The 15,922-nt window shown below is 40.0% G+C and overlaps 1 protein-coding gene across 4 annotated transcripts in view; it reads left to right on the plus strand.

The window, feature by feature from the left end:
• LOC131978736 (poly(rC)-binding protein 3) overlaps positions 1–15,922 on the plus strand; it is a 99,159-nt gene that overhangs the window by 71,005 nt on the left and 12,232 nt on the right. For all 4 annotated transcript variants that reach the window (XM_059342462.1, XM_059342463.1, XM_059342464.1 and 1 more), the window contains exons 6-13: positions 99–260; positions 5,807–5,830; positions 5,922–5,954; positions 6,082–6,198; positions 8,432–8,563; positions 10,584–10,712; positions 13,334–13,408; positions 15,145–15,186. In XM_059342462.1, coding sequence (XP_059198445.1) covers positions 186–260; positions 5,807–5,830; positions 5,922–5,954; positions 6,082–6,198; positions 8,432–8,563; positions 10,584–10,712; positions 13,334–13,408; positions 15,145–15,186 — 627 coding nt within the window. In that variant the 5' untranslated portion in view covers positions 99–185. The remainder of the gene's footprint in view (positions 1–98; positions 261–5,806; positions 5,831–5,921; positions 5,955–6,081; positions 6,199–8,431; positions 8,564–10,583; positions 10,713–13,333; positions 13,409–15,144; positions 15,187–15,922) is intronic.

Below are 15,922 nucleotides of genomic sequence, written 5' to 3' on the forward strand. Positions count from 1 at the left end.
CTAGTAACAAGCACACAAATCTATCATTTATATTCTGTCGAAGTCTATGAATATATTTGTATATATAATGTGTTTTTGTGTGATTCTGTGTGTGGCAGGTGACCGGCTGGCTGGAACACCCTACCCCTTCTCCTTCTGAGGACATCCCATTCCACGACAGTGCTTTGGTCTCACTTCTCCCCAGCATGGAGCCCACCAAAGTGCAGTCAGAGGGTGGCCTCAATGTCACCCTCACCATCCGCCTCCTCATGCATGGAAAAGTAAGTAGGCACTGACTTTAAAACTGGCTCTGGCAATAAAAGGCAGATATGTATGGGAACTTGTTTCTTTATTAAAGCTTATTTATGATCTTTATAGCAACAAGTTGGCCTCAATAAATAATTAAAATGTTACTGCGATGGACAAGAATGTTGTTGACTTTGTTTAATACTTTTTAAATGTTTCTACAGATGCATCTCAATACATTAGAATATCCATTTCCAGTAGTTCAAGTCAAATAGCACCAACCAAGTATTGAGTCCATATAGATGGACATACTTTTCAGTGGACAACATTTCCATATTAAACATACTTTTAAAAATTGGTCTTTTGTAATATTCAATTTTTTTGAGACACTGAATTTTAGGTCTTCATTAAATTGAAGCCATCATCATTATAATTAGAAGAACTTAAATAAATTTTCATTCTGTGTGTAATGGATCTATATAATGTGTTATTTCAACTTTTAGAATTGAATTTCTGACATAAATACACTTCTCTATGATATTCTAATTTATTGAGATGCACCTGTGCGTTGGATATTAATTGCTATTTTTTTGCACTTGAACAAAAATTCACATTGACATTCACAGCCCATCCTCACCTCACCTGGTCTTTCCTGAGGCTACATTTCCTCCTTAATAATGATGTGCGGGTTTTTTAATAACATCCATCCTTCCTCTTATGAGAGCCAATCCCCAAAATCAAACATCCACCAGATCTGAAGCACAGACTGCTCACTTTATGCATTATAGTAGCACAATTGTCAGGACTGAGATTTGACACGGGGCTTCTGAATGAGTAAGCCATCAGTCCAACTACCAGTCATGTCCATTTCTACTCAGCCCGTTAAAGCATTTGTAAGACATAATGTCTTCTGTGGCATGATCATCTTCTGTTTACTCCACTTGGACTTGGACCAACTGGTTCTCACAGAGATGATGGCATGGAGCTTAAAAGATGTTTGCATTAACCAGGCAGGGAGAGTCTGATGAAAATATGCTCCTGGTTGCATTATAGGAATTATATATGGATCTTGCAGTTTTTTAAGTTTGACCCATACTCGACTAAAAGCCTCTGCTGCTGACCATTCTTTTCCAAATCTGCCGTGGTAATCACTGAAGTGCCTTTTTATGTCAGGTTAACCTCAGCTGCACTCAAGATCGAGTTAAAATGATTATACTACAAATGTTTTGCTTTTCTGCAACAGTCCAGTAAGTTAAGTCCATTAGTTTATCTCACAGATCCATATTCACATTAAAGCCTCCCACCAGATCTACATCTGTACGTCTACTCTCATTCTGAAACATCAACATGACAAATGAGACTTTTGCATAGCTAGCCCAAGCAGCATTCTCTGGGCCTGACAAATGAAGCCAGCATTGAAATGCCAAAAACTGCAGGTGATTGAATGGCCACTTGAGGCTGGCTCTTAAAGCAGGTCAATCCCCATGGACCAATATGTTAAAACGCCCACCTTAACAATAGAAATAAACATATTTACTGCTAATTTCCCTCTTCATAACTGTAGGGGCCTGATTTTTTTTTTCAAAACACACCGTTTACGTTACAGTAAGGCTGAATGGTATGCATAATTAAGGGTGTGGCCACTTTGAGTGACAAGAGGGTGCTGTCACAGAAGACGTTATTCAGCAAACTTATTTAGCCCACCTAAGCTTTAACAATCTCCACCTTTTCGCCTATTTTGCATGTTAGCTGGGAGTTAAGAAGAACTGATTTAAAACACTGAACTTCACAATAGGCCCCTTTCATAGTGCAAATATCCCACTATATTGCCGGAAAGATCTGTGCTGGCTTCTCACCTTCGGACTTCATATTGATCATATTGGAAGGCGTGATATTCTGCCCTTCATAGAACGAGATGGGAGGAGACGATAGTGACGTGCGACAGAGTAGCAGCAGTGCTGCACAGTTAGCACAGTGCTAATAGGCTGCACAGTTAACTCTGTAGCAGTGTGTGTGTGCTGCAGCAGTGTGTTCAGTTAGCAACCTCTGTTGTTTACAACAAGTACCGGACACTCTGTGGACGGTAAGCAATGCCGGTTTGTTTACAATGAGTGGCGGATGCTATGCACAGTTAGCAACGGCGGCCGCAGTTGTGCAGCTGCTCACGCGCGATGTCAAATATTCCACTTTGTCAGGATGGCCCGTTCATAGTGGTACCGCTTCCACAGTCCAACCAATTTTCCGCCTCTGTGACTACCTCTGAACGCATAAAATTTGTGGGTTTTTATAGTGTAATCGAGACCTTACAGAGCCGGAAATGTCCTGGCGTGAAACAGCACTATGAAAGAGGATAATGGCTTTTATGAAACCCATGAGTGACATCACAGAGCCTACGTCCGTGTTTTCTACAGTAGAGATGGCGTCATCTCATCTCCTTGCCGTGACACTGCACCAGACTCACCATGACAGCAGGTTCTCCGCAGTGTGACATCCGCCTGGGGATAATAAAACACGACCTTTAGTGTAGAATGAAGGTGCTGAGCTTTGATTAAAGCTCTGCTGATCCCACTATAGTTTGTATCTTCCTCAGCCCTTATATAATGTGACAGAGTTGAAACAGAGGTCGGACACATGCCGCTCTCCACTCCCCCGATCATCGTTTCTCAGCGTAAGAACATGGTGGCTGGGCGGCAGCTGTCTTTTGTCTTGCAGTGCCACTGTCCAGCTCACTAGCTTGACCTCACTCCAGTATATTATGTCATCCTGAGCCTCTGGGATCAAGATTGTTGATTGGCCATCCACTCCACTTCCAGACTTAAAGAGTGACAGGCTTCTACCGACTCTGCTCAGTGTGTTCTTGTCTGCCTTTAGTGTTTTCAGGTTTCCCAGGGCACAGTGTAAGTGGGCACCAACATTTTTCAGGCACTTATGTGTAGTGTGCTCTCCCTAGCCTCTCCTCCTCTTGTGTATATGTGTGTTGGTCCGCTAGTTAAGATCCATCATGCTCACTTAACTTGGCCTTTGCTTTTCTGCCTCTGCTGCAGTATAGTGCTAAAGCTGTTCAGCAATCACTAATAGCTGCCAGCAACTGCCTTCACTTACTTTAAGTCTGCAGAGTTCTTAAAGGGCAATGTGTTTGAATGAGCGTTTTAATAGCTAAGTCTTAAGGGAGGTCTGCTGGCCACTGGATAATTGGAAAACCCACACTTCACGTCTCCACTACGTTGTTGGGATATGCGCCACAAAGATTAGAGGCGAAATCTTCCCCATGTTTTGTGTGCCAAGCAGCCTGCAGCTCAATAATGCACCTGCTCTATGGCTGCCCATGCAGGATGTCCAGACTCAAATGACCCAGTGATAGTTTAAATAACCCTGCAGGCCCCAGAGCCTACCGGAAGATACGGGGGAGGACATTGGCAGCATTACCCCAGCCTGGCTCTGCCCACGGCCACAGAAGGGTCATTCCTTTAAAGAGAGGAGCCATTTGGCTGGCTTGTGTGAGCTGTTGGAGAGCATTGTCAGCATGGTGTATCAGGTGCTGCTTGAAGTGCTTAGCAATGACACTCCCATTCCTCCACAGTGAGACTTTGTGATGGACACAAATGTCCTGAAGGTGGAGTATGTACTGTCCTGGATGAGCAGAACTGATTAGCGCAGGGCATAGCTGTTGTTGGGGCAGGAATGTGTTGATTCTTCAGTTTCCATGTTGCTATTTCTTATTGCAGCTTATTTGTCATACTAGTAGACCGATCACCCTTTTGTACATTTTCAACTGTCTGCTTCAGTATCTCTCATGGTTGCAGTTTTTCATAATTTTCCGATAAACCTGTTTTAGTGACTGTTTTATATCGTCACTAGCTATTTCCATCAATAAATTTCGAGGCACATTTTGAAGATTCACATGAGAAAAGTTTGATGGAAACAAAAAAAATTGAAAAAAAAACTTTTGAAAATGAAATAAAGTTTTTAAAATCACTTTTTTGTTGTCTTTTTTGAAAATTAGTCAATGCACTAAACTGGGGATGTTCTGACCAAAGTGTTTACGCAGCTTTGTTTATTTGCTCTAAACCAGTTGATGGAACAGCCCTAATTCGTAATTTCTTTTGTGCAATATTTGCTCCAAAATTCGATGTGACTTTAATGGAAACACAGCTATTGAATGCTGACTTGTCACTCCTCAGGCTGGTAGTGTCCACAAGTAAACAACAACAGCTTCAGTTACATAGCGAGGGCATTTCGGGCAATTTTTCATTCACTCAATCATTATCCTTGATTGAACCCCTTATCTGAACAAGGGACGTGGGTGGCTGGAGCTGTTCAGGCTGACATTGGGCGAGAGGTGGAGTACACCCTGGACAGGTGCCCAGACTATCATAGGGCTGACAAATATTCACCTTTTTGACCAACGCAAACCTTTTAGTGCCTTCTTAGAACCTGTTTGCTTTTCCACAGGCTAGAGAGCAGAGCCATAACACCACTGTATACGTCTGTATATGTCTCAGATTTGCTGGAAACGCTACCGTCAACTTCAAGCAAATAACAACAATGGCTGACTACATCGTCTGCTAGGAGACAATTTGCTTCTTCCACGGACCACTGCTGTGATTTTGTCTATAGTCTTAAAAAATGGCAGTCACAACGTTGTCGTTGGTCTTGTTGGTCACAATAATCCCGTCCCCAGCGGCTGACATACGCAGTTAGAATCAGTTCTGCTGGCCGAGAGCTGGTTCTTTGGCTGTCACAACCCAAGGAACTGGTTCAAGATAAGGCACCGACTCCGAACCGGCCTATGCAGCACGATTTAACCCCTGCATTTCACTTCAGCACCCCACAAGTTTTACTGCAGATTTGAGATTAACATCACATTTGAGTTCATTCATGCAACTCATTGTCATCAGCTGTGGTTGAAATAACCACTATTGCTGCTTTGTCCCAGAACTGGAATAACTCTGCTGTGATAATGTTGCCGAACGCAACGACAGTAACAACCCATAACACACACACACACACACACACACACACACACACACACACACACAAATAAATAATAATACCGATTTAAATGAAAAAAAGGCCAGGAGAGCAGCAACATGTGGTGAAGGAATTATAATTAATTGATTCTAGCAAGGAACAAAAGTAGCACTGGGAATTCTTAAAAGTGTCAACTATTTTTTTCAAATTAAGTAGTATATAAGTCTGATTTAAAAGAAAAAAATGTTTAAAATAAATGATATGCAAATCACTATTATTCTGCATGACTATTTATAGGGCTTGAGGATGAATATGGCCCTGTGCAGCTTTAACAATGGATGTAACCCTGACAGATACTCAGGAGAGAGAATGTTGACGCTTGCAGCCAACTATTTCCCACATGTGCCACACCAAGCTCATTAGAGTGATTACATGCATATGGAAGTGTGGCACTCAACATTGCCATGCAGCTGTGAAACCTCTGCATGCCCCTGGACTGTGTGCACCTTGTCCAGGAACAGCAACAGCCAAGCAGCTTTAGTCCTGTACATTTATCCAGAACCGTCTTTAATGTGCCATGTTTTTTTCTCTTTATTGTTTTTCATTGCAGGAGGTTGGAAGTATAATTGGAAAGGTAGGTTGTCTTCATTAGACAGCATATTTTTTAGTCATAGAAATATAAATAATCTAAAAAATTTTTCAATTTTGTATTTTATTTTTTACAGAAAGGTGAAACAGTAAAAAAGATGCGAGAAGAGGTGGGTTTCAGATTAAAAATAAATAAATAATTAAATTGTAAAAATACTTAAAGGTGAATAGATTTATTTCCAGTCGCACGTCATCCATATTGATCCCATTCACTCTATTTTTGTGTTGTTTTTCCAGAGCGGAGCACGGATCAATATTTCTGAAGGCAACTGTCCAGAGAGGATTGTTACCATCACTGGACCAACAGACACCATCTTCAAGGCTTTCGCTATGATTGCCTACAAATTTGAGGAGGTATGAAAATATTGTGGTAGTCGTGTTTCAAAGTAAATTATGCACAGATTACTGAGCACATGCACTAATAAAGTCCAATGGGAGTTCAAGGCTCTTCTCCTATTTAAGCCGTTACCTGCCTGTCTGGAGGTTATTAGTGTCATTTTATATTAGTGTTTTCATCCCTTATTGTAAAATGTGACATGTCTACATAAACAATGATGAAGTGCATACAGCCTGTATTTCAATGACTTGTCAAGACTTCCATACGGTTGTGATGTCACAACTTTATTATGTATCAATAGAAAGTGCTGCTAGAGTGCTGCCAAAATACGTGGTGGAAAGTAACCAAATACATTTACTCAAGTACTCAGTATTTTTAGGCGATTATTGTACTTTTTACTCCACAACATTTAGCTGACAGCTTTAAAACATGATAGATTTAAAGTGATTTGACATTTGTTGAAGTTGAACCTCATAACAGTATATTAAGAAGATAAAAATTAATCCTACCTTGAGAAAATGAAAATGCTGCTTACATAAAAGCATAAATAATAAGAACTAGAACATATTAAACAATATAATATAATATAACACATATAACATATATAAGTGGATCCATTCTGCATAACGAGTACTTTTGCTTTTCAAACTTTAAGTACATTTTGGTGCTGATACTTTTGTTGTTTCTTAAGTAACTTTTGAATAAAATTCTGCAGTGTGGTATTGGTACTTTTACTCAAGTAAGGAATCTGAATACTTCTTCCACCACTGGCCAAAATACATGGGACACGGACGTGGTGCAATCGGAACACAGCATGCCTATTATAATCAACTGAAAGTGATAGTTGGGTATTTTGGACGTTAAGTTGTATGAAATACTTGCCAGTAGTGTAGTTGCTGCAAAGCTAGTAGAATAGATCTGGCACGCTGTCAGCGTCACAAAATTACAAGGTTTAATGCACAAAACTACATGTATACTAAAACAATAATCTGATAGGAACTGGCCAGAACTCTGACAGCGAAGCCCGGCAAGTAAGCTAATATCTCTGCATCCACTACACTTGTGGCAAGTACAAAAGCTAATCACCAGACCAGCTGTTTTGTTTTTGTTTTTCCTACAGGTAAAAATGATGAAAAGTGTGTAAAAAATGTGTACAACACGTTTAAAAAAATGATTAAAATAAAGACCTCATTGTACCAAAGGCAATGCGAAGCAGCAGAGTAACCTTATGGCTGTTTAGCTGATTCAAATCAATCAGTCGAATGAATATGTATCAATGGTCCTGTAGTTAAAGCGATCCAGTTAGTTAATTCAATGCCTACGCTTCCAAAAGAGTCTGTGTTGCAGGTAAAATAGCCTATCATATATGATGCATTACGTCTGTGTCCCATGTATTTCGGCTGTTACAGTTATTCCCCGGCTGCTATGAGGGTGCAGAGATGCCCCAGATGTGGAAGACCTGCATAGGCTGACCAATCAGAGCAAAATTGGCTTTTTGTGGAGGGGCTCTTAAAGCGACAGTCACTAAAATTAACTGTTTCAGATGAAGGGTAACTACAGGAATATTCAGACAGACATACGGAAATTAAAAGCATGTAAATGTGTTCTAGTACAAATACAGAAATACAAAAATGAACCTGAGATTGAGCATCATGTGTCTCCTTGAAGATCTTCTTTCATTCCAACACTCTTTCCGGAACTCAGGTGCCATATTTCAATTTGGAACAGCTAGAACAGAAGTCTGCTTGGATCTTAGTGAACCCCAACTTGTATGTTATTTCCATTTTACTTATGAAAAATCAATCTCAAATAAAACCTAAACACTTTTCTGATGAGACACATATACAGCAGATGTGTGTTTCACTGTGATATTTGTATTTCATGGCTGTGAATTAAAGGTGAATTTAAATCGTCTCCTTTCAACGACCTTTTCCTCAGATCCTGTATCCGATGCCATTCATCTAATTTATATACTTAATCCCTGTGACTGGAACTTGTAAGAGGAGACACACTGCTGTGTCCTAACTGACCAATGCAAAATTTGATCCTCCTTATTTACTGACAAAGCCAAAGAGCAGAAAAGCTGTGAAAGAATGACATATGTGTTTTTGCAGCTCATTTGCACTGACATTTTAAGTGTGTGAACTGATTGACATGGATGGTCATTACCAACAAAAACATCATTGATTTCTTTGAGTCACACTAAAAATATCCCTGCTGCAAAATGAAATATCTTTTCTGGTTTTCTAGGACATAATCAATTCCATGAGCAACAGCCCAGCAACCAGCAAGCCCCCTGTCACCTTAAGGCTCGTAGTGCCAGCCAGCCAGTGTGGCTCCCTCATAGGTAAAGGAGGCTCCAAAATAAAAGAAATGAGAGAGGTATGATGCAATTTCTATGGATAACCTCATTTTTGTTATAGTCAGGCCTTTGACATGTTGCTTTATGATTCAGTGGTTAATTATTTGGTTACATTTTCCTAACTTTCTTCAATGTTTGTTTTCATTTGATGTGTGAATGTAATAATTCAATAACAATTACTCTTAGGGCACATTCCTGACCCTGTAACTACAATAACAACATCATTGCTCCACTTTAATGAGCACAGACAGAGAACGCACCATACCAGGCTTTTACCATTCAAATCCTGATAGCAGCACAGTGACTGTTCATCCAATCAGCACAGACTTAACAACAAACAGACTAGAACATGTACATTAAAGGGATTCAGTGGATTTTTTCAGTCAGGGATCCCTTACAAGAAAGAGCATATATTGCACACATTTATTTATTTATTTTTTGCTCTAAACCTAGCTCAGTGATTTATAGCATAAATTCACAGAAACTGCAGCTCTTTTTACTACCACAACTGTATGTGTATGTATAATGACATGTGTGCTATTTTTAGATCACTCCGCTCTGTACCGTGCACTGCAAATCGCTCATATAGGTAATTTTGACAAACGCTCATATGTGTCGTTATGGATGGTAATGACAAACGGTAGTCTGTTAGTTAGGTTGGAGGTGTTGTTGTTATTGGCATTATATCATCACCAGAGATATTCATCTGCTGCTCACACAACTAAATAAATGCAAAACAGATAAGTATTTGAATAATGGACCTTGAATTAAATAATTTATTGGAATTAAAAATTTCTCATATCGACCCTTCTTTGCAATTTGTCAACCCACATTAAAACAGGTAAAGTAGTAAAGCCTCTTGCCTGATTGGACTTGACAAGCAGTTCGACAATGTGCCAAAAGCTGATAATATTTTATTTTTTATGCATGTCTCAAAAGCCACTAGATAAACATGACCATGCGGTGAAGCTCACACCAGCCAAGATGTATCAAAGGAAAACAATCTTTTCGCTGCCAACACAAGCAAAGAATCTGTGTGATCGCCTCCTCAACGCTCAAACATAACTGCCTTTAACTACACGTATGCAAATGCCAACGCATGACATCAGCTTTGCCTATCCTGCAGTGGTTTGGAGCGTTGGTTGTGCACATCCTCAGAGCGCTACATACCTGTGAGCTAGGAGGAGTGTAGGGTTGTATGTACCGGTACGTCCATGCACGGCAGAAATTTAAGGAAAACGACGGTGGCCCTGAAGTGCAAATCACAACGACAAATCAGAAAACACAACAACAAATCAAAAAACACAACGACAAATCATCGTCACTGATTGGACTGGTGGTCCGTAGTCACCAGTTCAATCAGTGACGACTCATGTCGCCCAAGGGTACCTAACTTTTGCAGTTTGGTTAATGGCGTTGTCGTTTCTGATTTGCTGTTGTGTTTTCTGATTTGTCGTTGTGTTTTTTGATTTGTCGTTGTGATTTGCACTTCAGGGCCATCGTAAAGAGTGGGGGCAGTGCCAGCAACTTGTTTTGTCCACCAGTCATCACCAGTTTTATTTGAGCCCTTATGCAGTGTTCCCTCTACAGGATTCCTCAAGTAACACTTGTTGTAAAGACGCCATGATATGTTCACGAAGCAGCCTATTGTTTGTGCGTACACATGGTTCAAAAGCAAGTTTATCTAAACCTTAAAGGTCTAGAGCCATGCTAGTAGCTCTGTGTGGCTGTACTTAATGCTACTGTCTTCCTGCTAACAATGTTAAAATAACTGCCCCCAATCTAGACTAATTCTACCTGTGCTGCCAACTAGTGGTTGCAACATGTTTTTTCCACTCCCTGTGCAGCAGTGATAAACAACAGACCGGATCATACCCAGCTTTGATACCGGATCTTGTCAGAGGTTCTAAAAACGTTCAATATATGGCACCAGTGCAGCTATGTTTGTACTCACCAAAATCCTCCAGCACATCCTGTGCCACTTAGAACTAAATCCTGTCAACATTTTCCAGTGCCTCAAAGTCCCTTACTCTACTCCAGTCCACAGGAGCCCAGGTTCAAGTAGCAGGGGACATGCTGCCCAACTCCACAGAACGTGCAGTGACAATCTCCGGAACCCCAGAAGCCATCATCCAGTGTGTCAAACAGATCTGTGTGGTCATGCTGGAGGTATGTCAAGATTTAACAAAACAGCTTCAATTCAAGAATTTGATTAGGGAATGAAATTATGTATTATAACAGAACAGTTTAAGATAGAAGTTGCTTTGCATTTCTGGCAAGAACCTCATGCACCGTGTTGACATAAGTACTTATTTTCCCTGCATGTGGTGATAAAACACATTTTCTCTGGAATTGATTTTTGAATGGGACTCAAGGTTTTGGATTTGCTTCACAGGGAGAAAGATAAGATGAGATAAGAGTTAGGCTGTCGGGGTCAGAAACACCTGGTTATTGTTGCCCATATATGTCAACTTGACAAGCAATCTGTTTGCATCATTGAGGCCCCCGAGAGGGCAATTTGTATCTAACTATGTACTTTCCATTTTGTTGCAGACAGGTATTAAAAATTCAAAAAATAATTTGTGGTTAGGGTTAGCTACTTTAAGAATACTGAATAAAATGATGCCATGCCATGACAGTTAAGAAGTCTGTAATTACCATTTAAACATTTTTACCTATAACTACCTAGATGAACCCAATGTAACATTAAAAACACAGTTGCTGATTCTTCATGTTGTATTTAAAGCACATATCTAAGTGGATGGATGCTCCTTACTCTCCAGCACGGCAGTTACAGAGACAATCTGATTAAGCCCTCCCCACTGTCTTGAGCAGCTGTGTTCCTGCGGCACAGCATGAATCAATAACTCTGTATCATTATAGTAAGTTCACAAACAGGAACTCCCCTGCCTTCTTACTAAAATCACCTCCCCGCTGTCAAGCAAAAACATTTGCAAGAAAAGTCGTGGTGATGCATTGAATGTGGGATCACCAGGTATCACACGTGCCAAGTCTTTGTGTTTTTCTAATCTCCATGAATAGAGACTTCTAATTCCTCGGAGCTCCACGCCTCCTTTGTGTTTTCATGAACAACATATTTCAGCTGTTTTCAAAAGCTGCCAGCAAATTAAAACATTTCTCACAGTAAGAGCATCAAATTACCAGGACACAGACTAAGGGGGATTTCTCAGTTTGAGAAATATGCTTATCTAGGGTATGAATACATGTAATTTATCAAGTGAATGAATGAATGCTTTTGCCTTGAGGACTATTGAAGGCGAATCATGGTTTTCACAATCAATGTCCTGTTTAAATTTATTAAATTACACACACACACACACACACACACACACACACACACACACACACACACAGATATTAAAACGAACAAGACTACTAGTACTAGTAGTATTTTGAATAAATAGTTAATCCTAAAGTTGCTTCTGAGCAAAAATTCCAAAAGTACCTGCAGGGTGCAGCATTTCACTCTGTGCAGGAAATGCATGAAATAGTAAGGATTAAGATTATGTAAAGTTTCAGTTAGTCACTTGCCTGGCTAACACCAGACTAATCACAAATGAAATTAGTCTGGACACCAGAAATTCATTTTCCGTAGAGGAGGCATGGTTTATTGGGCGCTACGAATGTCTATCAAAAGCGTCTGTACATAGCTCTTAGCCAATCGTATCAGTAGTACCAGATGACATATATAGAGCGACAGAAATTGATGTTTATGCAGCCAGACTGCAGCCATCTCTACTTTGAGCCTAAAATGCTCAATTCTGCTTCTGAAACGTTTTTCTGCAGCATGTTCTGAGTGTTGCTTGCTGCTTTGTTTCTCCAGTTCTCGCTTTCTGCAAGATTATTTATTTTTACGCCTTATTTCCCCCTCATGTCATTCAGTCACACACATCCACTGATTTTATGGGCAATAGACGAGCTGCTGCGGGTCTCTCGGCGGCTCAGCTGTCCCCCAGCTCGCTGCGAGATCACCAGCGTTACAGCAGTGAGCGGTAGCGGGGCTAGTTGGTAGATTAGGCTTTTGCCAAATCCTGTCGGAAGCAAGGCTAAAACATCCTTTTTCGTGGTGAAACAGGAGTGTAAAGTCAAACGTTTTTCCTCTTTTAAAATAAAGAGAGCTTCGCGTCTGCTGCAGCCATGCAGCAGACGCGATGCATTGCAACAGTGTCTTAATCACAGAATCTCAGTTGAGGTGTAGGTCTTTATTTTGCTTTCAGGACTAAAGCTGCTTACCGCTGTATTGCTAACAGTGTAGCTGCATCTGTGTGTGGCAGCAGTACTTCTCTATCCTCTTAAGTTGGAGAACAGACTATAGTGACTCACTACCGCCTCTCTACAAGTGGTATCAAATGTCAGTTAGCTTAACTCAGCACAATAAAAATTAGGGGGAATAAAAAGAGCTTGCAATGTCCAAGGCTAACAACAACAGTAACAACATCTGCCACCCCCCCCCCCCCCCCCCCCCCCCCCCCATCTCTAGCATAATAACGAACATGAGATCATGTCCAAGAAATCAAGTGTTTTGTATGGATTTAACAAACAAGATGTGACATGCTACACTGTGAACTTTAGAGGTGATTCTAGGTGAATTTTTATGCTAAGCTAAGCTAACATATTTGGCATATACAGTATATGTGAGCTGTTATCTAACTTTCAGCAAGAAAGTGAATAAGCATATTTCCGAAAATGTTGAATGAGCATTTGCCTTTTTCAAATAAAAAAAGAACATGCTGACTTTTTACTTGTCATTTTTCTTCCTTTTCTCTCAGTCTCCACCAAAAGGTGCCACCATCCCTTATCGCCCAAAGCCCGCCTCCACACCGGTCATTTTTTCTGGTGGCCAGGTAAGAGCTGAGCTAGTTAGCTTGTTAATTTGTGCCTAAAGCCAAGCTGAGAGTTTAATGCAGCATCAGCTGCAGTTTGTTCCTGCAAGCCTTTTCACTTCTCGTATGCACATGTATATGCCACCACAACCCTTTTACATGGAAGACTGTCCTTGTTAGAAGAATTACAACATTGGTTGTTTGTTCAGACACTGTTTACATTTTCTTGACAAACTTGCAGCCATGCAAATAAATCTTTGCACCTCATTAACAATGGCAGAAATAGTGTGAAATAATTCAAATGCAAAACTGCTTCAAAAACCCTTTGGGGAGTGGGCTGGGCTTGGTTTGATGTGTGTATAAAACATGTGACTTTAGTACTAGAGTATGCAGTCCTTGTGCTGTCTCCTACCGACATTCATCTTTGGTTTGGTGTAATTTGAGCCAGAGAGGACGCTGTAAGTGGCACATAATGTTTGATTCAGTAACAATGGCATTACTGTCAGTAAAATTGCACAGCAAATATTTATGTCCAGCTAATTTACATTATTTTTTTTGTAGATCTGGGCTAAAAGGTGTTGGATGCATTTGAAAATGTAGCAAACAAATGCTAAATTTGAGAGTCACTTCACATAACTACTTGTAATGACTCCAATTTGGTGGCTTTTCTTTTGTCTGGAAATTATACCCAGTGGACATTAAAGGGAGCATAAGACACAATTGAAGCCTTTAGACATAAATAGACCAGCCTGTTTTGAGAAAATGGGAAACATGAACTCACACAGGGCGACAAAGAAACACACAAACACCTGTGCAACATAACTCAGAACATTCAGTTCTGGCGAGACAGTGTTCAATGTGTTCATTAATCATTATGGTTAGTTGAGAAGCTGTAGTTTTTAATGGTTTACTGGCTTTGGATGGCATCACTTTGTGCACACAAATTTAATCTATAGATTCTAGAAACCGAAAAAAAGGAGTCATCTGAGACCTGAGACTATCCTATTTATTTTATAGAACTGAATGTATGAATAAAAAATGAAAGAGGAGAACCAAAGACAAAGCAATTCTGTATTTTTATGACAGTATCCATACCAATTCTATTTTTATGCCTTTGTGCCAGCGACAAACAGCGAAGGCACATGTGTCCATTTAGACTCAAAGATGTACTGATACAATTTTGGAGGACAAAGGTCAAAGGTCGAGGTCACTGTGACCTCATGCCTGTCCCTTTCTTGTGAATGTGATTATTCAGGACCATCTTGAGGGAATTTTTACAAAATTCGCACAGTGGAGGTCAAAGGTCAAGATCACTGTGACTTTACTCGAAAATTCTTTTGGCCGTAATTCATGAATTCATTGGCTATTCATGTCAGATTTGATGAAGTAATGCCATTTTATATCCAGAAGGTTAAAGGTTTACTTCACTGTGACATCATTATGTTTTGCAAAAACACTTTTCTGGCCATTATTCAACGCCATAACACAGAAACAGAAGAGGAGACATTTGGTCATATCCTGAATTCAATAATTCATTCATTATGATTAACCACTTATCAGAACTCGGGTAGGTGTATTTTACACTGATGATTTTACTTCTTTCAATTTGGTATTGATGAGGATGATAAAGGAGATTTTCTTTTCTGTAATATCACTTACTGTTTTTGAGGGGGGGAAATGCAATTGACACTTTCCCCTTGTTTTATTGTAAGTGAGATGCTAAAATCTGCTATCTGTTATGTTTTTCCTCTCTCCAGGCCTACACAATTCAGGGACAGTATGCCATACCACACCCAGATGTGAGTTGTTGGTCTCTTTCTAATTCAATCAAGAATCTTACCTGTATCTTAATTATCAGACTGTTCTCATTCCCAGGTCAAATAGCGTTGCTTTCTCACAGCCCTCGTTGTCTCATAGTGACGCACATGCACCTCTTAACTTCTGTATAAAACGCACTGGGCTTTTAACTAACTCCAATTCAAACCCATTAGTGACCATATTTGATGTTCAGAGCAAGTGCTCAGTGAGTCAGGTGAGTGAGAAAGTCATTGTGGACACATGGGTCTCAAACATTGATAATGCTGTAAAAATGCTTCAGTTTAGGCACCAAAATAACTTACTTAAGGTTATGAAAAAAGAACAGGGTAAGGATTGTTGAACACTTAGTACCTACATACTGTGCATTACTTTCTGTCGGAATCAATATGAACCACTTATTCAGCCTTTAAGTTGACGATCTAACTTACATAGGTTACGAAACGTAATTTCCATAACAAACATGTTTATATTAATCCAAACCATGATCTTATCCTAAACCTAACCAAGTAATTTTGTTACACAAACAACTGATTTTAAAATTCAATTTAACCACATGCCTAAACTCCTACTATAGTGAGAGTATAGTCATAGTTTGACTTGAAGGCTTATCCAGTGTGCAAAAAAGTGATGTCAAGGGGTTCTAATTAAGCACCTCTTATGTGACGAGTTGATAATGAGGAGGAGTTGCAATTACATATAAATAAAAATACAAGCAGA

Source organism: Centropristis striata, chromosome 10 (genome assembly GCF_030273125.1).
Source record: "Centropristis striata isolate RG_2023a ecotype Rhode Island chromosome 10, C.striata_1.0, whole genome shotgun sequence".
Classification (NCBI taxonomy): Eukaryota; Metazoa; Chordata; class Actinopteri; order Perciformes; family Serranidae; genus Centropristis; species Centropristis striata.